Below are 24365 nucleotides of genomic sequence, written 5' to 3' on the forward strand. Positions count from 1 at the left end.
GCACCACAGGCTGCCGGGTGCTGGCACCCTCCGGAGCCGGGCGCTGCTGTGGGGAGCAATGCCCACTCTCTGGGATCCACCTGCGCCGGCATGTTCAGGGGAGGCAGCTGGGAGCAGACAGATCCTGGGCTGGGGGAGTGGGGGTCGGGTAAGGAGCAAGCAGGAGGAGAGGAGGTCAGGGCGATTCGTTCCAATGGATCACACTCCAAGGCTTCATTCAAGTGCAGAAAGCTCTCCGGTGACGTCAGAGCCTGGGACCTCGCCTCGGGCTTCTCTGACTCCCCCACCCTTAGGCCGCAGCTCACCGACTTCAGGGAGGGAGGACGTTTGAGAAACCAGCCTGTCTGGGTGGAAAAGAGTGCGGGAGCATCCCTCTGTTCGCTTCTGTCTGTTTTCTCTTTGTAAATCCCATTTCCGGGTTTCTACACTCTTTCTAAGGGTGACCTGGCTTTTGACAGCAAAAACAGACTCCTTTACAGTTTCCCAGCAGACCTCATGGACTGATTCTGTTGCCTCGCCCTCAGAAACCAGCAGGTATATACATTGTATTCATGTATAAACATTCAAACCTGTAGAGAACTTCTATGAGTTTACTTGAGCCAAAGTGTCCACACTTGCTGGGAAGCAGAATTCAAGGGGTTGGGACAATGATCCAGAGAATGGCTGTTTCTCACTTTGTTTTATTCATTCTTCTTCTCTTTTTTAAAATTTAATATATTTTCTTTGATTTCCAAGAAGAAGGGAGCGGGAGAGAGAGACAGAAACATCATTGGTGAGAGAGAATCACCTGTCTGCTGCCTCCTGCATGTCTCCAACTGGGGATCAAGCCTACAACGAGGTAAGCATCCCGCCCAGGCTGCAGAGAGCCTCTGGACTGTGGAGAGGCTCTGGGCAGCGGGCGTGGAGTGGCCAGGCCCCGCAGAGAGCAGAGAACCACAGGGAGTGCGCCTAAGCCATCAGGGCTCCCAGATTGGAGAGGGTGCAGGTCAGGCTGAGGGACCCAACCCCCCATGCACGAATTTCATGCACCAGGCCTCTAGTGTGGGATATAATGATCAACATAATTTGATGAACAAAAATAGATCCAGAGACAAATGGCAAAGGAGGTGGGGGGCGGTTAGAGAGCAACCAAAGGACTTGTATGCATGCATTTTAGCATAACCAATGGACACAGACACTGGGGCAGTAGGGGCTTGCCCAGGGTGGGAATGGTTGGTGGGGGGTCAAACTGGGGAAAAAGGAGACATATGTAAAACTTTAGACAATAAAAAAATAAAGTGACAATGAAGGAATACACATAGTGCAAATGTGATTTATCTGTAATCTTCAGAACCTCTGCAGACAGTTTCTCCTCCAAAGGAACCTAGGGGTAGAAAATGTATTACCCACATAATTTGACTAGAAATAATGAGCCTTAAAGTCATTCCATTGATCTCTATTACCAAGAAAAGTGGAGATTTTAAAACCTCACCTTCCTACAACTGTTTTTGTTCTGTTTTAGAGTTTCATATTTGGAGTAGGTTGTTCTTTATAAACGTGGAGGAGGAGGAGACATGGAAAGAAACAAATGAGAAGGAAACATGAAAGTGTTTGTGTGGCAGAGCATTTCAAAGTCTTATTTCCTTTCCCCTTAATTTTTTTCCAGCCTCCTTTATCATTTGGTGGAAAACAAAACTAATCCAGGTGTGTAGTCTACCAGACAAGTTAGGAAATTGATGGCATCATAGAATTAGTAGTGTGTTCTAAACTCTGAGACTGGGGGATTTAAAGATTTGGGTTGAAAACCTACTGAAATTAGACTTTGCTATGTATATTTATTGAGACGCATTGGTAATAAAAAACAGCTTTGCTGGTAGAAAACTGTTTGCAGTAGCAACTTGCTGACAATGAATCGTGAATTGCCCCAGCTTCAGACATCAAGTCAGGGACAGAAGCGGAGCAATTGCAATTACAATGTTGCAGATGACCTCCACCAGCTGGATTGCTGCCCACTGACACTGCTGCTCACCTTGATTAATAAGCATCCTCTATAGCACCTGGATCGTTAAAAAGTGTCACTTCACATTTTCAAGCTTGGTTAATAATTAAATCTGTATAAACATAGATTTATAATATGTGGTGAACATGCCCATAATTTCAAATAACAACGACATATGCAAACTGTGGAAATATGACAAACTGACTACTCAAGATTCCAGCAATGTAAAGAGTGAAATATGTGCTCATAATGCTGGGAAAAATTATCCTGAAGCTGCTGATTGCCTTTTTGGAAAGTGCTCAGTGATGGTTTAAACTGAGGTTTGTAACCCCCAAGATGAGACTGCCTCCGAGGGCAATGGAAGACTGTTCACTGTGAACGGGGCGGTGACTTATGCTTGACACTTCCTGCCCAGGTGAAGAAAGGAGCAGTCATACTGTAAGGCATAGAAAATTCCATGGATTTGCATGTCCTGCTTTGTGTGTGTGTGTGTGTGTGTGTGTGTGTGTGTGTGTGTGTGTGTGTGTTTTAAGCCAGATATTTGCAGTCAGCAGACAGACTAGGACCTTTTTAATTTTTTATTAGTATTTTTAAAGATATATTTTTATTGATTTCAGAAAGGAAGAGAGAGGGAGAGGGAGAGAGAGAAACATCAATGATGAGAGAGAGTCATTGATCAGCTGCCTCCCACACAGCCCCTCATGGGGTAGAGCCCAGACTGGGAATGGAACCATGACCTCCTGGTTCATAGGTCTGTGCTAAACCATTGAACCACACCAGCTGGGCAAATGTCCTGTTTTGTAATATGCTTTTATGTAGAAGAAGATGAAGACAAATATGGTAATTACCACTTTTTCCAATAGTTTGGCCAGGTTGGGGGGTAGGCAATAAAATTGTTAAGGTAACATTTATATTTAATGTTGAGAGCTTGTTACTTATTTTGTTATAACAAATATCAGAGATGTGGGAGTTGCCAAGACTTCTGATCTTCTCTTTCACAAGTATTTAAAAAATGTGGGTCTCCATTCATCCCATGGGGAGAGGGAACTCCAGCCTCTCGGCCTCTTTAGAAACACCAGGACTCTTGAGGCCTCTCATCTCTTTTAAGAATGTTTGCTAAGATTCCTTGTTTCCAGTAAACACTCAAGGCGCCCTTCTCTCCATTCTTTTTTGCTGTTGCTTTCTCTCAGCCCTTTAATCTCGTATGTGTAGCGCCCTAGAGAGGGCAGCCCCACTTCATGTAATGCCTCCTGAAGCACAGCTAACATGAAACGGGTCCTAAAGACTGTGGGCAGTGATGGAATCAGGCACCAGGCATCGCTTGAAACCAACACAACATTTAAAATTTTAGACTAGCCTATTTTTCAAAGTCTCTGTCTCACCCTACAACTAGGTATATTCCACCTGCCAATTTTCTTTTTCTTTGTTCCAAGTTTCCCAACATTTGCTGAATAATTTATCTCTGTTATATCCATTCACGTATTATTCCCCCTTCTCGGCTCTCTGCCATAGCAACTCCTTCAGGCACCCTCCCCCTTTTCTTTCTGGAGTTCTTTTTCTTTAAGTAAAAATATGGCATTTTTTGTTTAAAATTTTGTTCTGGGCCCTTTACACATCCAAATAGTTGAAGTGTTATTGGAGAGTTGTGTGGATTGCCCTTCTCCTTAGCGATGGGAGTGGAGTTCTTGGAGAACCACTGGAATAAGAATTTCTGGAGGCCCCATGGGAAGATGAGATGTGGTAGAAAGCTTTATTTGCATGGAATCACATCCCTGGGTTCGCAAAGTCCAATTTCCCTTAGACCAGTCCTGAAAGAGCTACAGCAGGGAATCCAGCAGAGCTAAAAGCACAGTCCAGCTAGTTCTAGTCCATCAGTCCCTTGTGTGAGGGGTCCGCGTGGCTGTGGGCCATGTGGACTAGAGCAGAGTGTGAGAACCCTGAAGCCAGGAGTCAGGCGAGAGCAGCAAGAGCGCAAGAAGAAGAGCGCAAGAATTTATGTATCTCACATTTCAAGCCCTTGCAGTTACCACATCCATTCTGGCTAGTGGCGTGCTCCCTAGTGGGACCAACATGCAAGTATCTTCACTACTTCACCTAGACTTTACTGGGCACACGGATAATATTCGGTCTTCCCTCTATTTCTTTCCAGTTCATTAAAACTGGGTTAAATACAAGAAAATCAAAACCTTTTTGGTAAAAAAGGAAAAAGAGAAAGAATGACAAAAGAAAGGAAATAAATTGAAACAACTTTTTCATTCCCTTCCCTCATCTATCTTTTACAGAAATATTTACAACAGTCCTTCAAGAAAGGTGATACTATCTCCAGTTTTCCAATATGAAAAATAAGGCTTTAAGATATTAATTAAGTGGCCTAATTCACATAATTAAGTTGCAGAAGTTGTATTAAAACCAGTCTGTAAAACCAGCTCTCCCTGGGTGTGCATGCATGTGAGTGTGTGCATGTGTCTGTGTGTGTGCAGGAGTGTGTTTTCATATAGTACTTCACACCAAACTGTATCGAACACATAATGCAGGACCACCATGCTTCAAAATATCAGATGGATAACATAGAAAAGCTTATTTGTTGAAGCATTTTGTTGTCAAATGCTATTAGAGAAACAATTCAAACTGATTAAATTCCCTCCAGATGTGTTATAGAAAAAAAAAATTTTTAAAGACCAGGAGACCCTACCTGTCATTGTTGAGGTCTATTACATGAGATGGCTATCTCTTGTTGCATTGGAGGCTGAGAAATTGTCTGTGTGCCACTTGCACATATAAAAGAAAGGGCGTGGTCAGGTTCTGCTAGCAAGAGAAGAGAGAAGGAAAGGGCTAATGGTCAGGCAGCCAACTCTATCTAGCACATTCTGGAAGCATAAAAGAAGAGTTTGTCTGGTTAGAATGGGTCTAAACATTCCAGAAGAGAATACATATACAAAGTATTATGAGTACAGAGTCTTCAGAAAATGGAACAAAATGCATTGCAACTAGAATGTAGCATGTATGAAGGAAACTATCAGGAAAACGAGGCTAGAGAGAGAGGTAAACGTGCTTTTTTAGCAAGTGTATCTACATTTTTTAGTTGTCACACACCTCTTCACACTTAGTACAAAATTATGCTTTCTCTCAAGTTATGATTGAGAAATTTTATTTCAAATGTCCCAGTTATCATTAAAAAAACTTATCAGATATAAGCCTCCTGTGCTGATGTGTTCCCACTAAATCATAACTATTTGGTATAGCTGATTCCTGATAAATAGAAATGTACACAGCTTTCCGTTGCACCTTTCATCTTCCTGCAAGTATAGCCATACTTATATTTATGGGCCTCCAAAAGCAATCAGAAGGAATTGAGGGCAGAATTTAGTGGTTCCTTCTCTCTCCCAGCGGTGACTACATGGAGAAGAGTTTGTGAATTAAATAGCTACTGTAGTGCCTGCTGCTCTCAGTGGCTGGTTTATCAGATCCTTAGAACATGAAAACTTGAACATAAGCCAGAGTCCAATCCTCTGGTTATATGTTCCCACTTGGGGAAGTAATAGAAACTCACTCCTCTGGCGAGAGGATTTTCTTTTGCCCCCAAGTTAACTACAATGATCATTTGCTGGGACCAGACCCATGTGGCATTTCAATAGCCCTCTGCCTGTGTCTTCTGTAGTCAGAAGAGGTGGGTGAGATATCTGCACCAGTGGGAAGTCCTGAAAGGAAAACATTAGTGTAAAAACAGGGGAGGCTATTATTTTAAAGCACCTTTGGAGTTTTCCCTTGGTAGAATCAGGAAATATCATGTAGGCCTTAGGCATCTTTCCCACCACTCACACCTCAGAGTATTGGACTACAAGCAATTTTCAGAATGATAGGATCTAAAGCATCTCAGACTAAGAGACTTGCAGAATCAATATAACTCCTATCAGTCAGAAACACAGAAGATTCATTTCATGTATCAAGCAGAGTGTAAAGCCACAGATTCCTCTACTCCTAGTGAAATGTATTTCTGTATAAATAAAGTTAATAAAAGCAGCCCATTGATCATTTATTGGCAAGGCTATTTTTCTCTGTGATTAATGGTATCACATTTCATGTCAATACTGTTATCATCATAACTGGCTAGTTTATTAATACTAATAACAGGAAGAGAGCAGAGGGGAGGTCAGATGTTATAAGCATGGTCATCTGGGCAGCCTCACCAGAAAGCCACAGCTTCACGCTCTCCAGGGAACCACCAATCCATTCCCTGCAGATCACTGGGGGAAGGGATGGAACAGAGGGGTAGTTGGGTACATGTGCAGTGAAGTTGGGGGAGACGCAGGGAAGGTGCTTGTCTATCAGTCTAACCCTGGGAGCAATGGATTGGCTAGGGAGAGACCATCATCAGAAACACATCAAATCTTGGAAGGTCCACATCCTCCGACAAAGAGTTCCTGTTCTCTTGGCACTTCCTCATTCTTGCTCTCTCTGGCTCTATGACTTGTACTTGCCCTGTGAGTCCCTGTGTTCTCTCTCCATGGCCATGTGACCTTAAGCAGCCACCTGGTCTGTGGCCATGCAGACCCCACACACAATAGACTGCAGCTGGGAACACAAGCTAAGCTAGCCGATGCTGGACTGGACTGGACTTTAATATGGAACAGAAATTCTGGGCAGTGACCTTAATTCCGGCTGCTGAAGATAAGGTTGGACTTCTTCCATGGTGAGAAAGATAGAGATGGAACCTTGAAGGGGAACCCCCTTGATTTTAATCACCAGTAAAACTTTACAGGAAACCCCATCCTCCCATGGGGCCTCAGGAAATTATTTTCCTCGTGGTACCCCCACAACTCCACTTCCACTGATAACAATACTATACCATACTCTTCTGAAATGTTCTACTACTTTTTGAAAGTAGCCTAGCCATTCTTTTTTTTTTTTTTTTTTTTGGTATGGATTTCCTTAATCGGGAAGGAGTTCTGCTATTTGAATTATCCATTAAGAGTACACCCTACCCTGTCACCATCACTGAACTTAAATGTCTGTAGCATAATTGATATATGATTAGAATTACATATTTGTACCTACAATATTTTAGACCAATAATTTCATGAAGGCAAGATGTATGTTTTAGCTATTTCTAGTTTTCAGACATAGCTCAAAAACTAGTTTTTTAAAAAAAGAAAACACAGTAAGTATGCTCAATCAGTTTTTTAGTAATTCTTTATTGTTGAAGTATTACATATAATATTACATATGTCTCCTTTTTCCCCCATTGACCTCTCCCAAGCCACCCCCAACCCTAGCACATGCCCTTACCCCCCTAGTGTCTGTGTCCATTGGTTATGCTTATATGCATGCATACAAGTCCTTTGGTTGATCCCTCCCTTCTCCTCCTCCCCTGCCTTTCCTCTGAAGTTTGACAGTTTATTCAATGCTTCTCTGTCTCTGGATCTATTTTTGTTCATCAGTTTATGTTGTTCATTAAATTCCACAAATTAGTGAGATCATGCGGTACTTATTTTTCTTCGAATGGCTTATTTTGCTTAACATAATGCTCTCCATGTCCATCCATGCTGTTGCGAATGGTAAGAGTTCTTTCTTTTATGCAGCAGCATAGTATTCCATTCTGTAGATGTACCACTGTTTTTTAGTCCTCTCATCTGCTGATGGGCACTTAGGCTGTTTCTAAATCCTAGCTATTGTAAATTGTGCTGCTATGAACATAGGGGTGCATATATCCTTTCTGATTGGTACTTCTGATTTCTTGGTATATATTCCTAGAAGTGGGATTACTGGGCAAGGATGTGGAGAAAAAAAGAACCCTCATGCACTGCTGGTGGAAATGCAGACTGCTGTAGCCAATGTGGAAAACAGTATGGAGTTTCCTCAAAAAATTAAAAATGGTGCTTAATCAGTTTTAATAAAAATGTAATGCTAATATTTGTTGGGGGGAGGGTAAAATAAAACAGCTTCAGACACTTTATCAAAAAGCAGTTTTAGAATGGCAGAATTTTGGTCTCTTCCCTCTTGTGGTATAGATATCAGGGAATTTATGCAGGGACTGAATTTCTCCAAGGGGTGATTGTGGGTATAGAGATGGTTAAGTCAACATGAGTTCCTGGGTATGGAAAAATTGAGGGAGTTTTCTTATTATTTTTATTTACAACTTAAAAACTATTCTTATTGGTTTCAGAGAGGAAAGTAGAGGGACAGAGCACTAGAAACATCAATGATGAGAGAGAATCATTGATCAGCTGCCTCCTGCACAGTCCACACTGAGGATCGGAGCCCGCAATCCTGGCATGCGCCCTGAGTAGAAATCTGATTGTGACCTCCTGGTTCATAGGTCAACACTCAACCACTGAACGACACTGGCTAGGCTTTATTTACAATTTTTAACACGAGTTCTTTGTACATACATACTTTTATATAAAGGCAGCACGGTCTATTTTCCCTTTGTTTTCTTGCCCTCCCCTCTCATGAATCCCTTCTATCAGCATTGTTCCTCTGCTCTGTTAACCCATTCTATGTAAAACTTCTGTCCTTACTGATAAAATCCTACAGAGGCACATGTAGACACAAATACACATTTGTACATATAAGGACATTATGCATTATTATAGCTAGTGTTTCATAAATGCATCACACTCTTAAATCTTTCACTTATTCCTCAAAAGTACTTCATGAAAATCATTCCAAGTCACCTGCTATAACTGTAAGTGATATATAATTTAATCTTAAAATAATATACCATGGCATGTTGTCAAAAAAACAACAACAAGAGCTAGATAGTAATTAAAAGCAATAAAAGTAGATTTTATTCCAAAAATATTGCAATTGGGGAAAAGGAGATCTCAGTATAGAACTGGCCTCCATTCTGACCACAGCATGAACAGCTGGGGATTTATGGCAGAGTCGGGGTCAGTGAATGGAAAATTACTAAGAGGAAACATTAAAAAATAAGGGATGATTCTGGCTAATCCAACTTGACAAGATTCTTGCTGATAGGAGGCCAAAGTGGAGAATTGGTGGAAGATGAGGAATTTGATATGACAACAAAGATAACCAGATTTCTAGGTAATCAGAACCTGGGGATTCTGGTTAAATTGTCTTCAAAAGTTTTTTACTATAACTGGGTGATACTGGTCTAACAAAGATAGATGCCAAGCTTGAAGCCTCATTGAGAAGAGGGCTTATAGGAACCTGACTAATGTTTGGTCAAGGGGAGGGTCTTTACCCATATGTAACAAAATTTATCCAGATCTCTTATTTTATTTCCAAACAATCATCTATGGTTAGTCCTGCTTTAAAGTTATGTTCCTAAGGGCTGGACTTTTTTATTCCCAGGTATAGGATTGGTGGGAGAGGAGTTGTATATTTATAGTTTAAAATAAATTTACCCAAAGGCTTACAATACTTCAATCTTGGACTATATTTGTATGAGAGGCTCTCCTGCCCCAAAAGGTACCTTTCTAGACACCTTCACATAGGAACACAGATCCAATTCTGCTGTATATCCACAGTGGGCTTTGCATTATTCTCTTAGTTTGCATTAGCAGAACTTTTTTAAAAATGCTATGCAAATATCCTGGTGGTCACATCGAATGCTGGGTCTGATACAAAGAAAAGAAAAAGAGCACTTTAATATCACAGATGCCTCTTAAAAAATAATCTATGACCTTTGTGCTAAGATTCAGAGGAACTTTACAGGTCTCTTCAATTTCCTGAAGGCAAGGATTGCAAATGTTTCCCAAGATACAACTCCCTATAGTCACCAATTTAATGCCCTGGCCAGGCCAAGTAAAAGTCACTCATTCAATCTTCTTGCCTATGAATAAATAAGAATTTATACTTTGGAATAGCTTTGACAAGTGGAGGGAAGATACCTTAAATCTTTCTTCTTCTTGATATGCTTTTGAGTTGGAAATCTGACTATACCTATTCCTAAATATATCTTTCTTGGTAATCCATAGAGCAGTATATTTCCCATAGACATTGTTTAAATTCCTGAGCATGACACTCAAGAGTTTTGATAATTTGAATCTTATCAACTTTTGCATTTGACCTACTAGTCCTATGAGTGCCCTGTATGCAATTAGGACCATATTACTTATTCATTTGATATTTATATGCACTCAGCACTTTCCCAAATGCATTGCCATTTTTTATATTGTTCCCTCTGCTTAGAATACACCTTTTCCTTTACTGCATTTAATAATTCTATACATCATTCAAGGCCCAACAGAAATATATTTTCTTTCATGAAATTTTCCATCATCATTTAATGTGAAGTTGATGTTTCTTAGTCATACTTTTGCATATGTTATTCTCATTTCCATGTGTGTTCTATTTTACCTATACATTGAAGGCTACCTGATTAGGTATAATGTTTACTAATGCTTATTAGGTATAATAATTTCTAATGTTTATGTTTTTTCAAAGATTCCAATATGTAGGAAAAAACAGGAAATTATTTACTGGGTTCATTTATTACAGGGAGACCACATAATGCAATATTTGGTCATCAAAGATATGTCGGGTAGAAAACTGCCAAAATCATTTACTATCTGTGTGACCTTAGACAAATTACCCTGAATATCTGCTTCCTTGCTTATAAAATAGACATAATGTCACTTACATTTCTAGATAATTATTAGAATTAATTATATATATATATATATATACATATATAAAGTCTGCTATATGACTGACATATACTTATATATAATAAATATCAGATATTTTTGAAGAATAAACATGAAACTATAATTATGGTTGCTATAATAAATGATTATTTAGCTATAGGCAGAAATGCTGCAAACAGGTTGAATAGAAGTTTGTACTTTGGACAAAGCAAACCTTCTTGAGATTTCAGAGCACTACTCCAGGGCTTTGAATTTTATGAGGTTTAAATTTGGAGGCATTTGACACACTCTTGTAGGATTGTTGTTATTTAAAACAAAAAGTAAAAAACAATTAAAATAAAGTTGAAACATTAAAATACTCTATGATAAGCATCATTGATTTTATTGTGTCTTCGTTTAGAATAAACACCGAGAAATGTTGGTTATTGCAGGACATCAAAGGAACCAAAAGAGTAAGGAAGGGTCAAGAATGATGAGGACACATCACACAATACAGTGCCCAACCAATTTACTAGTAAGCATAAAATTAAATAGCAATTATTAGGAAAAAAGGGAAGTGATACATGGTTTCAAGTACTCATCATTCTATAAAGGCTGTTAATCACACTTTTAAAAGTACTAACTCTGATATTTAATTAAAAAATGAAGAAGTACATCAACTATAAGATGTGAAAATTCAGAAAACAAAGAAACTATATAACTACTAGAGGCCCAGTGCATGAAATTCGTGCATGGGGGGGGGGGGGTTGTGTCCCTCAGCCCAGCCTGCACCCTCTCCAATATGGGACCCCTCAAGGGATGTCCAACTGCCTGTTTAGGGATCGGGCCTAAACGGGCAGTCGGACATCCCTCTCACAATCCAGGACTGCTGGCTCCCAACTGCTTGCCTGCCTGCCTTCCTGATTGCCCCTAACCAATTCTGCCTTCCAGCTTGATCATCACCTAACCACTCCCCTGCCAGCCTAATTGATGCCTAACTGCTCCCCTGCCAGCCTGTTTGCCCCTAACTGCCCTCCCCTGCAGGCCTGGTCACCCCTAATTGCCCTCCCCTGCAGGCCTAGGCCCCCCCTATGGCTCTCCCTTGCAGGCCTGGGTCCCCCCAGATGCCCTTCCCTGCAGGCCCAGTCACCCCCAACTTCCCTTCTTTGCTGGCCTGGTCAGCCCTAACTGCCCTCCCCTGCAGGCTTGATCGCCCCCAAATGCCCTCCCTTGCAGGCCTGGTCCCTCCCAACTGCCCTCCCCTGCTGGCCATCTTGTGGTGGCCATATTGTTTCCACTTAGGGGCAGGATCTTTGACCACAGAGGGGCAGCCATCTTGTGTGTTGGAGCGATGGTCAATTTGCATATTAATATTTTATTAGATAGGATAGAGGCCTGGTGCATGGGTGGGGGCCAGCTGGTTTGCCCTGAAGGGTGTCCCGGATCAGGGTGGGGGTTCCCTTGGGGTGTGGAGTGGCCTGGGCGAGGGGCCTGTGGTGGTTTGCAGGCCGGCCACGCCCCCTGGTGACCCAAGAAGAGGCCCTGGTATCTGGGATTTATTTATCTTCTACAATTGAAACTTTGTAGCCTTGAGTGGAGCCAAGCCTCCTGCTTGCTCTGTGGCTGCAGCCATTTTTGTTGGAATTTATTTATCTTCTATAATTGAAACTTTGTAGCCTTAAGCAGAGGCCAAGGCAGGCCAGGCCTGGGGAAGCTTGGCTTCCTCCATCGCTGGGGACAACTCAAGCCTCCTGCTCTCTCCAGCTCCATGGCTGCCGCCATTTTTGTTTTGATTTATTTATCTTCTATAATTGAAACTTTGTAGCCTTGAGTGGAGGCTTGGGCCCACCAGGGTGTGCAGGAAGCTTGGCTTCCTCCATTGCCGGAGAAAGCCAAGCTTCCTGCTCTCTCGGTGGCTGCAGCCATCTTGGTTGGGTTAATTTGCATACTTGCTCCTGATTGGCTGGTGGGCGTGGCTTGTAGGTGTAGTGGATTCATGGTTGATTTGCATATTACTCTTTTATTAGATAGGATAGGAGGATATTTCCTGCAGGCAGTGAGGGAAGGTAATTTTTCCTCTCTAGATTGACAAAGAGAGTCATTAAAAGCACTCCAGATTAATGTAAGAATTTAAGCCAAAGCTAGAAGTGACAATTTATTCAGCCAACCTACATTTATTAGGCACCTCGCAATGTGCTATTAAGTAAAAACAATGTCAACTTAGGGACTGCATTTATTCAAAAATATATTGCAATAATAATGCTTTAACCATTAAAGCATTATGTACCTTAGAGTGAAGGCAGAAAGGAATTTTTTTTAAAATAGAGAAAAGCAACACATGATTAGAAAGAAGTGGGTGTGGAGAAATTGGGTGAGCAGGTGCTGTGGTCAAATAAGTAGACAGAAAATGTCTTCTTAACCATCAGCTGATTCTCAGAAGGAATTGTTACAGCTGGGTAGAGGTGATGTGGTGTTCCATGCTCCAATGCTTGCTTAGCTCCCACGAGGCTGCCTGATTAGGTATAATGTATTGCCTGGGGAAAGGAGAAGAGCCTGGCAATAACTTGGTCAGATTAAGTTTGTCCAGACTGGTAAGTGCGAACAAACCGTTCAGCTGATCATTTATGAGACAAAGCGGGGAATTTGGAGGGTCTATGACTGACTTTGTCACAGGTAAACAAGGGGGTCATGTGTGAGTTTTATATAAGGCATATGAGAAGAATGTTTCTTTGCAGAAAGGCATTTTCCAGAACATAAAATTTGGGGAAGGGGTGACCTCTTAAATATTGATAATATCCAGCAGCACAAGGCTCAGGTAACAGTTCGGCATCATCAGTACAAAATGCTCTGCTATGCCTGGCTGGTGTGGCTCAGTGTTTGAGCATTGACCTGTGAACCAGGACGTCATGGCTCAATTCCCTGTCAGAGCACATGCCTGGGTTGTGGGCTCCATCTCCAGTGGAGGGTGTGCAGGAGGCAGCTGATCAATGATTCTCATTATTGATGTTTCTATCTCTCTTTCCCTCTTGCTTCTTCTCTGAAATCATTAAAAAATATATTTTAAAAATGCTCTGCTATACAAACATGATAGTAGACAGCATTCATGCAAATATTTCAATTTTGTGATGAAACATATACACAAATAATATACTATTAATACAATAATAAAGCTTTGAAGAGAGATGGAGAATAGAGAAAACTTTGATAGGAAGATGAGGTGTGAGGAGACTAGTTTGATATATATATATATAGTTTTTATGTTGTGAAATCAAAAGTGGTAAGACTATGTAGAGTATGATGGTTTTTGAAGGCTATTAAGAAGAATTTAATATATGATTACTCAGGAAATTTATCTTCATTTCAGTTTCTATTCATACAAATGAAAATAAAAATATAAATATTTTCAAGAAATTAACCAAACATAAGACATGGAACAGGGAAATGATGAAACCTGAGCAAAGGAAGCTGAAGGAGAATCAAGATAGTTTCAAGTCAGAGGGAAGACAGCCTCGACTTTGGCTTAGCCAAAGGAGCCACTGATTCTTTGAACTATAAATTGATCCAAATAAAAGTTTAACTTTAGAAAGTCTAATTAGGAAGCAGCACATTAAGTGACTTGGAGAAGCAAAATTATTTTAAAAAAATAAATTAATATAGTGCTATAAATATTCATATCATGAGGACTGGAACTAGGAGTATTCTCTTTATTCTCAGTTATAACTTTCAAGCTTTTCAGAGAAGCATCATTGAGACTGTCAAACCTCAGAGGGAAGATAGGGGAGGGTGGGGGTGATGGGGAGAGGTCAACCGAAGGACTTGTATACATGCATATAAACCTAACCAGTGGTCATGGACAACAGGGGGGTGGAGGAATGCATGGGGAGGGGTTTGGGATGGGAATGGGGGGATGAGGACAAATACCTTAATCAATAAAGAAAAAAAAAAGAAGTGAAGTGCATTTCTCTGCCTCTTGAATCTGGCCTATATTTGTGACTTATTTTGTGACTGATACCGTTTTTAGTCTCACAATGTCATCCTAATCCTAAGCCTCCAAAATACTCCTTTACTTCTGCTAATTCTCTTAGAACCCTATGCAGCTGGGATATGAATGAACTCAGGCTAGTTTGCTGGATGAAGAGAGACATATAGGCCAATTGCCTTCACTGACAAACTGACAGCTACAGAAGCAGAGCCATTTGGTTGACCAGGACACGCTCACAGAAACAAGAGTAAACCCAGCCAAGAGGAGAACTGCCAAGCTGAGCTCAGACCAAATTGCTGACATTCAGAATCATAACCTAAATGAATGGTAATGGAATGGAAAAATTCCTAAAAGCAATGTCTTACTGATATTGACACAGGGACAAATAGGACATCTGAATAGTTACCTATCAAAGCATTGAATTTATAAATAAATACCTTCCCACAAAGGAAACTTCAGAACACATGATTTTACATATTAATTCTATTCATTCAGAGAAGAAATATTACCAAACTTACACACATTCTTTCAAGTAATAGGAAAATAGGGAATACTTTCTAATTTGTCTCATTGGCTAGGCATAACTTAGATGCCAAGCTTTACAAGGATATGAAGAGAAAGGGCATTTAGAAATGAATTTCTCCTATGAGAATAAATGTAAAATTTTAAACAAAATATTAGCTAACTAAATAAAACAGAATTATATGTAATAAAGAATTTATTTTCAGTAATAAAAGATTGATTTAATGTAAACACTAGTCATAGCATGTGAGATGAATCAATGTAATTCAGCACATTAATAGTATAAAAGAAAAATGTATTCTATTGCCTCAATGAATGCATTTATGAGACAAGATTTTGTTGTGATACTGCTACATTACAAATTACTCTAGAACCCTAATGGCTTACAATAACAAATGCTATTTTTCAAACTCAGCTTGGGTGTTTCTGCTTCAGAGTATGAATCAAATCCAGGTTGGTTCTACATGTTTTCTTTCAGAAGCAGCCTGAAGTTACAGTAGTTATTTGGGGGAATTTCTCCACATAGCCATTAGCAGGGGAACAAGAAGCTAAGCAAAAGGAGACAGAAAAGTCTCTGATGTGTCAAGTCCACTAACATTCCATTGGAGTCACATGACCAAATGAAGGGTGTGGGGATTTATATTCTGCATACATTTGCAACATGAAAAATGGTAGAAGTACCACATATGAATCAATAATAACAATAGGCAAAGCAATTGAGAAGGGCAAGAGACATAAACAGGTGTTTTATAAAAAATAATGTGTAAATATCATCCTTTCAAAAGTGCTCACTTTACGTGTCACCAGTAAAATGCAAATTATAGCTAAAATGAGATACTATTACACAACTACTAGGGTGACTGAAAAGTTTTTAAAAATACTAGTGTTGATAAGAATGTGAAAGAATTGGAATTCTCCACCTCTCCTGCTCTACAGCTAAACTGGAAAATACTTTGGCAGTACAGTTATTTACCCAAGTTGAACAAAGGCATTCCCTATAATGGAGCACTTCCATTCTTAGACATGTCCAGTGATTCCCTTTATATACATTTCAAACATAGGCAAATTATTATAAAGCAATATTAGTCAAAATATTGGTTACATTTGTGGAGGAAAGTAAAGGAAATAAATGGATGACTTCAAAGAAAGGCTTCTGAAATGCCTTTTCTATTTGCAAACATTTTTAATATATTTATCTTGTGATAGTTCATGAAGAGTGTCCTTGGTATTGTGATTTTTTTTTGCATGAGTGTTAAAATAAATATTTTTTTATTTAAAAATGGCCTGAGGAAAAATGGTATCACCTGAAATTGCAGCAAATATTTGCATATGTTTTACTCTCTACGAAACCTAATTAACTTGTCTATCTTAAAACCACAGACAAGATAGAAGTTGTGCCATCATTTTCCCTATTCAACATTGTTTTGGAGGTCTTAGCCAGTATAATTAGCCAAGGGAAAAAAAAGAAATAAAAGCTTTAAGTGTTATTAATAAAAAGATGGTTGGTATTACACAAAGAAAATGTCACTTCCTACTTAAAAAAGTAAAACAAATCAACTGAATAACTATAGCAACTAATAAAATTGTTTAATAAGATATCTGGAATCAAAATCAACTTAGGAAGTCAATAGCTTTAAAGGAAACCAGAAACATCCATGTAGACAATTGAATGGACAAAGCCATCCACAATAACAATTGTTGTAACAAGGAATGAGTAAGAACTCTGTGAAGTAAATATAGAGCATTACTAAACCTTATAAAAAATAATGTAGTGCCATCTCACACCTATCAGAATGGCTATCATCAACAAATCAACAAATGACAAGTACTGGCAAGGATGCTGAGAAAAAGGAACCCTCGTGCACTGCTGGTGGGAATGCAGACTGGTGCAGCCACTGTGGAGAGCAGTATAGAGTTTCTTCAAAAAACTAAAAATGGAACTCCCATTTGACCCAGTGATCCCACTTCTAGGAATATATCCCAAGAAATCAGAAACACCAGTGAGAAAGGATATATGCACCCCTATGTTCATAGCAGCACAATTCACCATAGCTAAGATTTGGAAACAACCTAAATGCCTAACAGCAGATGAGTGGATTAAAAAACAGTGGTACATCTACACAATGGAATACTACACTGCAGTAAAAAAGAAGGAGTTCCTACCATTTACAACAGCATAGATGGAACTGGAGAGCATTATGCTAAGTGAAATAAGCCAGGCAGAGAAAGATAAATATCACATGATCTCACTCATTTGTGGAATATAATTAACAACAAAAATAGATGAACAAAAATAGATCCAGAGACAGAGAAGCATCAATCAGACCTTCAAACCTCAGAGGCGAAGTAGGGGAGGGCGGGGGTGAGGGGGAGAGATCAACCAAAGGATTCGTATGCATGCATATAAGCCTAACCAATGACAACAGACAACAAGGGCGTGAGGGCATGTGTGAGGGGGGTGGGGGGCCAATGGGGAGATAAGGACACATATGTAATATGGAAAAAAATGAATGCTAAACATTAAAAAAAATAGAACAATATCTGAGACACTGTGTTTGAGATTAGAAGATACCCTACCATTGCCTATTTTCCTAGATATAACTATAATACTAATGCAATTTCAATTAAATTTCCTGTAGTTTTTATGAAATAGATAAGCTAATTCTAATGTTTACTGAGGAGAAATAAATACAGAAAATATACAATAAACTATAAATGAAAGCAATAGGGGACAAATCTAGGAAATATCAACATGTAGTATACAGTTTTAATAATTAAACCATGTAATGGTGCTGCAACAGACAAATGCATCAACAGGTCAAAATATAAGGTTCACAACTTACAGTAAATTTGAATTTGGCATATCAGAAAAGTGTCATTTCAAAATGAGTTGGGAAAGGATTGTCCCAATGGTGCTAGGCCAACAGATTGACCTTATCTAAATCATATTTCTACCTCTTATTAAGTATATAAAATATATTCCAAAATTAATTTGGTTGCTTGGCAGCAATTAACAACTAATAAATTTTCATAAACGTACAGAAATTGTTAAGGAACAGTATTGGGGTAGAGAAGATCTACCTGGGCAGGCAAAATCCAAATGCCATAAAGGAAAATATTTATCTGTATCTGACTGTCTGTCTATCTATCTATCTAACTATCTATCTATCTACATACCTATCTATTTGAAAGAAATTGTGGTCTGGTAAATTTAAATATCAATAACAGATTTGAAAAATATCTTCTATATAATGACAGTGAACTCATCAATATATTAAATTACTGTTAGGGGTTGAATTATACCCCCACCCCAAATTCTTATGTTGTAGTCCTAACCTTAGGTACCTGAGATGTAACATCATTTGGAGATGGGTGTTTACAGAAATCATCAAGTTAAAATTAAGTTGTTCATGTGGGTTCTAAACCAACAAGACTGGTGTCTTTATAAAAAGGGAAAATTAGGCACAGAGGCACACATAGAAGACACTGTGAAGAGACATAGGAGAAGACAGACATCTGCTAGCCAAGGAGAGAGACCCCGATCAGATCATTCCTCCATAAGCCTCTTAAGGAACCAACTCTACCAACAACTTGATTTTGGATTTCTACCATCTAGAATTGTGAGACAAAAAAGTTTATATTGTTTGAGCCACCCATTCTGTAGTTACCTTGTTATAGAAATCTCAGGAAAGTAGTATAATAACTAACTCAAAATATGAAAGGGTAAAAGGAATATATAGATAATTCATAAAGGAAGAAATGTAAGTAGGGATAAAGTTATGAAAATATAATCACTATTCCTAACATTGAAAATATAATCAATATTCCTAATGATAGAAATTATATCATATAGAAAGTATCATTTTCCACTCATGCCATTAACAAATATTAAATAAAGGAGGGAGACTATTTCCAGCTCAGGTGAATGTGTTGAAAAGAATATAAAAATATACTTCTAACAGAAGTATAGACTAGAGTAGCTTATAGGAAGGCAATTTACTAGAACCTATCAAAATTAAAATGTTAACTTTGGAGTAAAATATTTCCACTTTTAGGAATATAAATCACAGAAATTTTCAGGAAAATATATTTGTGCCCACATAATGGTCTTTATTACATATACTAGGTGTGTGTGTGTGTGTGTGTGTGTGTGTGTGTATCATATATATATATATATATATATATATATATAATATATATGCATATGTACATATAAATATATGTGTGTGCTTATATACATAAAAAGGGAAAATTAGGCACAGAGGCACAGTGAATTAAACATTCACTATACCCCTCACAGAACATAGCAATACACAATAATTTCTGTGAGGGGTATAGTGAATGTTTAATTGCAATAAACTCCTAACCAACTCAGTATGTTCTCACAGCGTAATGGCTAAGACATTGAAAACTGAAGATTGACTGATATATCTGTTCCTTAAGATAAATATGTTCTTGGAAGTTACTATCCTTGTGACTCAATTTCTTCAACTGTAAAATGTGGGGTTAATATTAGTGCTTATCTCATAGAGTTGTTCTTAAAATTAGATAAGTAAATATATATAACACTATCTTGTATGTAATACATTGTCAATGCATGTTATCTAACATTGTGATTTATTATGGTCACTAAGTTAATTCTGCCACATTCAGGCATACAAACATGAAGTAAAGTTGTATGATTAGAATTAGATGAAAATGAGCCTTACCATTCATTATTTGACTTTCCTAGTGAGATGAAAGGAAACCTGGGGCATTAATAACTATCTGATTACTGGCTGATTACTGTTCATTAGTGAAAGTCTCAAGACCAGGGAGACATATTAAAGTTCTTAGCAGCGGGGTATTCCAATTTCCTTCAAACAAGAAGAATGGGAAGAGTGCCGGAGACCTACATTTTAAAAATGAGCAAAAAAGTGGCTCAGTGGATTGAGCATCGTCTCATTCACCAATTCAATTTCTGGTCAGGGCACATGCCCAGGTTGTGGGCTAAATCTCTGCTTGGGGGTGTGTAGGAGACAGCCCTACATGTTTCTCTCTCATTGATGTTTCTATTTCTCTCTGTTTCCCTTCCTTTCTCTCTAAAATCAATTTTTTTAAAAAAATAAGTGAAAAAGCAAGGGATTATAATAGAAACCTATCGAAGATGACACAAATTTATCATTACTAGGGCCATTGATAGACCCGGTTTCTTTATGATTCTTCAGAAAGCATACACCTTCATCAGATTTATAAATAAAAGAGATTTTTAAAATGTAATTACCTATTACGGGTTCAAAGCTTTACATAAATTGCTCCATTTAATACATAACAATCTGAGTGAGGTCAGTGTTAGTATTGCGTTTTACTGATTAAAAAACCAAAGAGGAGAAAGTTTGCACCATTTTCCTCCAAGTTTTAAATTTAAAGTTGTCAACCCAACTTTCACTGAAAAACTGTTGATCCTATGAGTTCTCTCATTGAAGGACTGTGTCCAATAGTTGCCTAAGTCAGAAACATGGCATCATTAATAACAAAAGCCCTCCCACTCTTTCCCCATAACACACTCAGACAGAATACTTTTACATTATATATTATTGATTCAATTTTGTATGTTTTGCTGAAATCAATTCAAGCTTGCCTGCCTCCACTGTTTCTAATCTAATTCAGGCAGCCTCAATCTTTTCCCAGGATTATTGCCAGGGTAACTTCCTTTCTCCAGTTCGCTCCCCAGTTTTTAACCAGGAGAATATTACCAAAACATAAATCAGACACTTCAACACTTCAATTACTCCCCCTTGTTTTCAAAACAATGCACAAACTCCTAACCATTACTTAAGAATCTTGCATAATTTTGCTTAAGCTTTTCACATACCATTTCAAAGGCAAACCTCCCACTGTCTAATTAGGTCTCCAAACCATCTGACACTTACTAGTATGCTTTATTTTTAATTCAGTAAGCTCATTTTCAATAGTATTTACACATGCTTTCCCCCTTAATAAAGTAATTTCTACTTATCTTTCAAGGAGCACCTTATGTATTTTATATTAATAAGTTTATCCAGGAAGTTGCCCCTGGAATACTAACTCTCCCACGTTCTCCAATTAATCATTTTAATCTTCTAACAATCAGTTACAGTTCCATGCTGCACTGGCAATCATCTGTTCCTTGTATACATTCCCCTGCTAAACACAGACACACACACACACACACACACACACACACACACACACACACAACTCATTCATTCCCTAAATAGAATTGAACTCACTCTGAACTCACTTTTCTTTTTCAAAATGATATTTACAATATGTGTCTTATCTTCTTGCAAAGATCACAAGAGAAAAATAGAAAAAGTATACATATATGTATGTGTATATATATATATATATATATATATATATATATATATATACATATTACTGAGATAAACAAGTCTTTTTTAATGGTAATTGTTAACAAATCTGTTCAAATTTCACTATATTTATAGACTGATTTTCATAGATATTTTGTTTTCTCAGTAGCAATAAAGACTCTTAGACATGTTTGGAAAAGGTGCCTTTTCAATGGGCTTCCTTCCCTACAAACCTTCGGGAAGGAAGCAAGGCCCCTATATTCTGTTCTGGCTCTACTCCCAAGTTTGCTCCACCCCCTATGTCAGAACCTATCTATATATTTGAGATATATTGGTACAAATCATTCTTGCTGCAAAACTTCAAGGATCTTTGAAAAAAGTGTGTTTGTGTCATGAAAATATCTATTTCCCAAGTGGAACCTGACAAAATATGTTGTGGATATAGAAGATGTACAGTATTATTCTGGAACCTCACTGTAGCTTAGATAGTCCTCAATGCAAAATAAGATCCTTCTTTTAAGATTGTTTGATTTTTCAAAGTTTCCCCTTTTTGATGAAAGAATAAGAACAAAACATCCTGGTAATTAAGATTTCAATTACTCTAGATTTTGCTTTAAATGCAAGGGTTTGTGGTTATGACTAAGGTGGAAGCATTGGGGGGCTCTCACACCCTTTCTTTCTGTGTTAGACAGGACTATGAAGAGCTACAAAAGCAACTGAAAGAAGTCTTTAAGGAGCGAAGCACCATCCTCCGTCAGCTGACAAAGACATCAAGAGAACTTGATGGAATTAAAGTCAACCTTCAGGTGAGATGAAAACTAATTTTCCCAGCAGCAAAGGATGAGGAGTCTCTTGGTTTGTCTCAACAGATTAGCATATAAAGATTCCTTCATTATTTTTAAACCTGTTTTGAATATGTTTCTGGGCTTGACCATGAAAGTGATTTTTATTATTATATGAGCTTTGAAATGAAATGTCAATTGAAATGCAGTCTTTGAATCTGTGGTTTGCAAATTTAGGAATGATAAGATTGTGTGCTTGGCAAAGCCATCAATTTCTCATTGCTTCTAAGATCAATTTGACCCCTGTGTTTTTTAATATTTTGAAATGATGAAAAGTAATTATGATCAAGAGTTCAATAAATATAGGCATGTTCCCTAGAAAAGAATTTTAAATTTCACAAAGATTAACTCTGAAGATTCTTTAATAAACCACTTACTACAGTGGGTAAATGCCTTAGAAAGGAGAGTGCCATCTATAAAAATGTACTAACACTCAGGAAATCTCAATTAAAAAAAGACAAAATCTACATGATAAGAAAAAATTTCTAAAATATACGATATTTTAATATTTACCTTAAACATTATATTTATTGAACATATTATATATACTTAAAGCTTTGGCTATTTTATGGAATCTAATTTTCCTAATATATTTATAAGGCAGATACTATTAATGTGATTTTCCTGTTCCACATATGGAATCATGCTTTGAGAAGATCATTTATTTTTGAATGCCACAAGGGAAGGCAGACATTAAATGCATGTAATCTGGCTCCACAGCCAGTCTGTTATTTATTGCACTGAACCATGTTTCAGAACCACATGGAATCACCATTGTCCTTAGCTTTCTATTCCCACAAGGATGATGATGATGATGATGGTGTTAGTAACCGCCACAGCTTATGGAACAAGGTCAAGCTCTTGGGTCGGGCACTCCATCTACAATTTTTATTTAATTTTCACATGACAACTACGCTCTATTTACTAGTAGTTTCATTTTGTAGGTGAGAAAGCCGAGTTAGAGAATGGTTTATAAGCTATCACAAGCACAGAAAAAGTCAGGTGGCAGAGCTAGTATTTGGACCCGTGCCCAAGCTCTTGTTCCAGAAGTTCTTATATCTTGAGAACAAAAAAGAAAACCAAACCAAAACGAAACAACAAATAAACACCCAGTTTCCAGTAGGGCGCACAGACAGGTATCAGGATAACAGTGCAAGAATAATAGTGCTGGGAGGGAAATTTCACAGTCTTAGGGAAGCGCTGACTAGGATGAAAAGGGCAGTAAATTGATTTTCATAGGAATCTGATACCAGAGCTGCACATAGCATGAGGTAGAAATTCACTAGTTCTATGAGGCTACAAAGAATAGACAAGACACCTGCACCTCCTCAAGGCATGAAACGCCTGGCACTTTGAGAATATTTCAAGCATATGGAGAAATGCCTAGGAGTGGTCAATGTTTACAATGTTCCCCAAACACTCAATCTCTATGTATCAGTAGCCCAAGTCAAGACATCTAATTACAATCTAGAAAATGCCTTGATAAAAATGTATCATTTTATGGGTTTACATTTTTAAAGGGTAACAAGACATGTGTAGGCCACAGGATTGGTGACTTTTCCCCATACTATAATTCCTTGTCCTATTTTCTTGGTGTTTTAATGGGAAGCTACTCTTCCCAAATAAACACAGCTTCTTTTATTGGCTGCTTCCTAATAAACACTGTCATTTTAGGGAAGAGGTTTCTCATGTGAGGTTCAGCCCTCCACATCCCTAATAGAATGTTTATCTTACTATATGAAAAGTGTCTATTTTTAGCATTAGAATGAAAATGTTGTGAAGGCAGACACCATGCCTCTGTACTTGTTTTGCACAATTCAATATAGATATTTGTTAAGTAAATACTGAGTAAACAAAGTGTTTGGCATTCTTTTTTTTAATTAATTTCTTTATTGATTAAGGTATCACATATTTGTCCTCATCCCCCCATTCCCATCCCAAACCCCTCCCCACGCATGCCCCCACCACCCTGTTGTCCGTGACCACTGGTTAGGCTTATATGCATGCATACAAGTCCTTTGGTTGATCTCTCCCCCTTACCCCCACCCTCCCCTACCTTCCCTCTGAGGTTTGACAGTCTGATCGATGCTTCCCTGTCTCCGGGTCTGTTTT

The 24365-nt window shown here is 38.4% G+C and overlaps 1 protein-coding gene across 3 annotated transcripts in view; it reads left to right on the forward strand.

Annotated features, from left to right (window-relative positions):
* The window catches only part of LUZP2 (leucine zipper protein 2), a 328528-nt gene that overhangs the window by 148309 nt on the left and 155854 nt on the right, over positions 1-24365 (forward strand). For 2 of the 3 annotated variants that reach the window (XM_080640495.1, XM_080640496.1), the window contains exon 2: positions 22100-22217. In XM_080640495.1, the coding sequence (XP_080496621.1) occupies positions 22100-22217 (118 nt within the window). The remainder of the gene's footprint in view (positions 1-22099; positions 22218-24365) is intronic. The other variant, XM_080640497.1, reaches the window with a different exon arrangement.

Source organism: Plecotus auritus, assembly GCF_963455305.1.
Source record: "Plecotus auritus genome assembly, chromosome: 9".
Classification (NCBI taxonomy): domain Eukaryota; kingdom Metazoa; phylum Chordata; class Mammalia; order Chiroptera; family Vespertilionidae; genus Plecotus; species Plecotus auritus.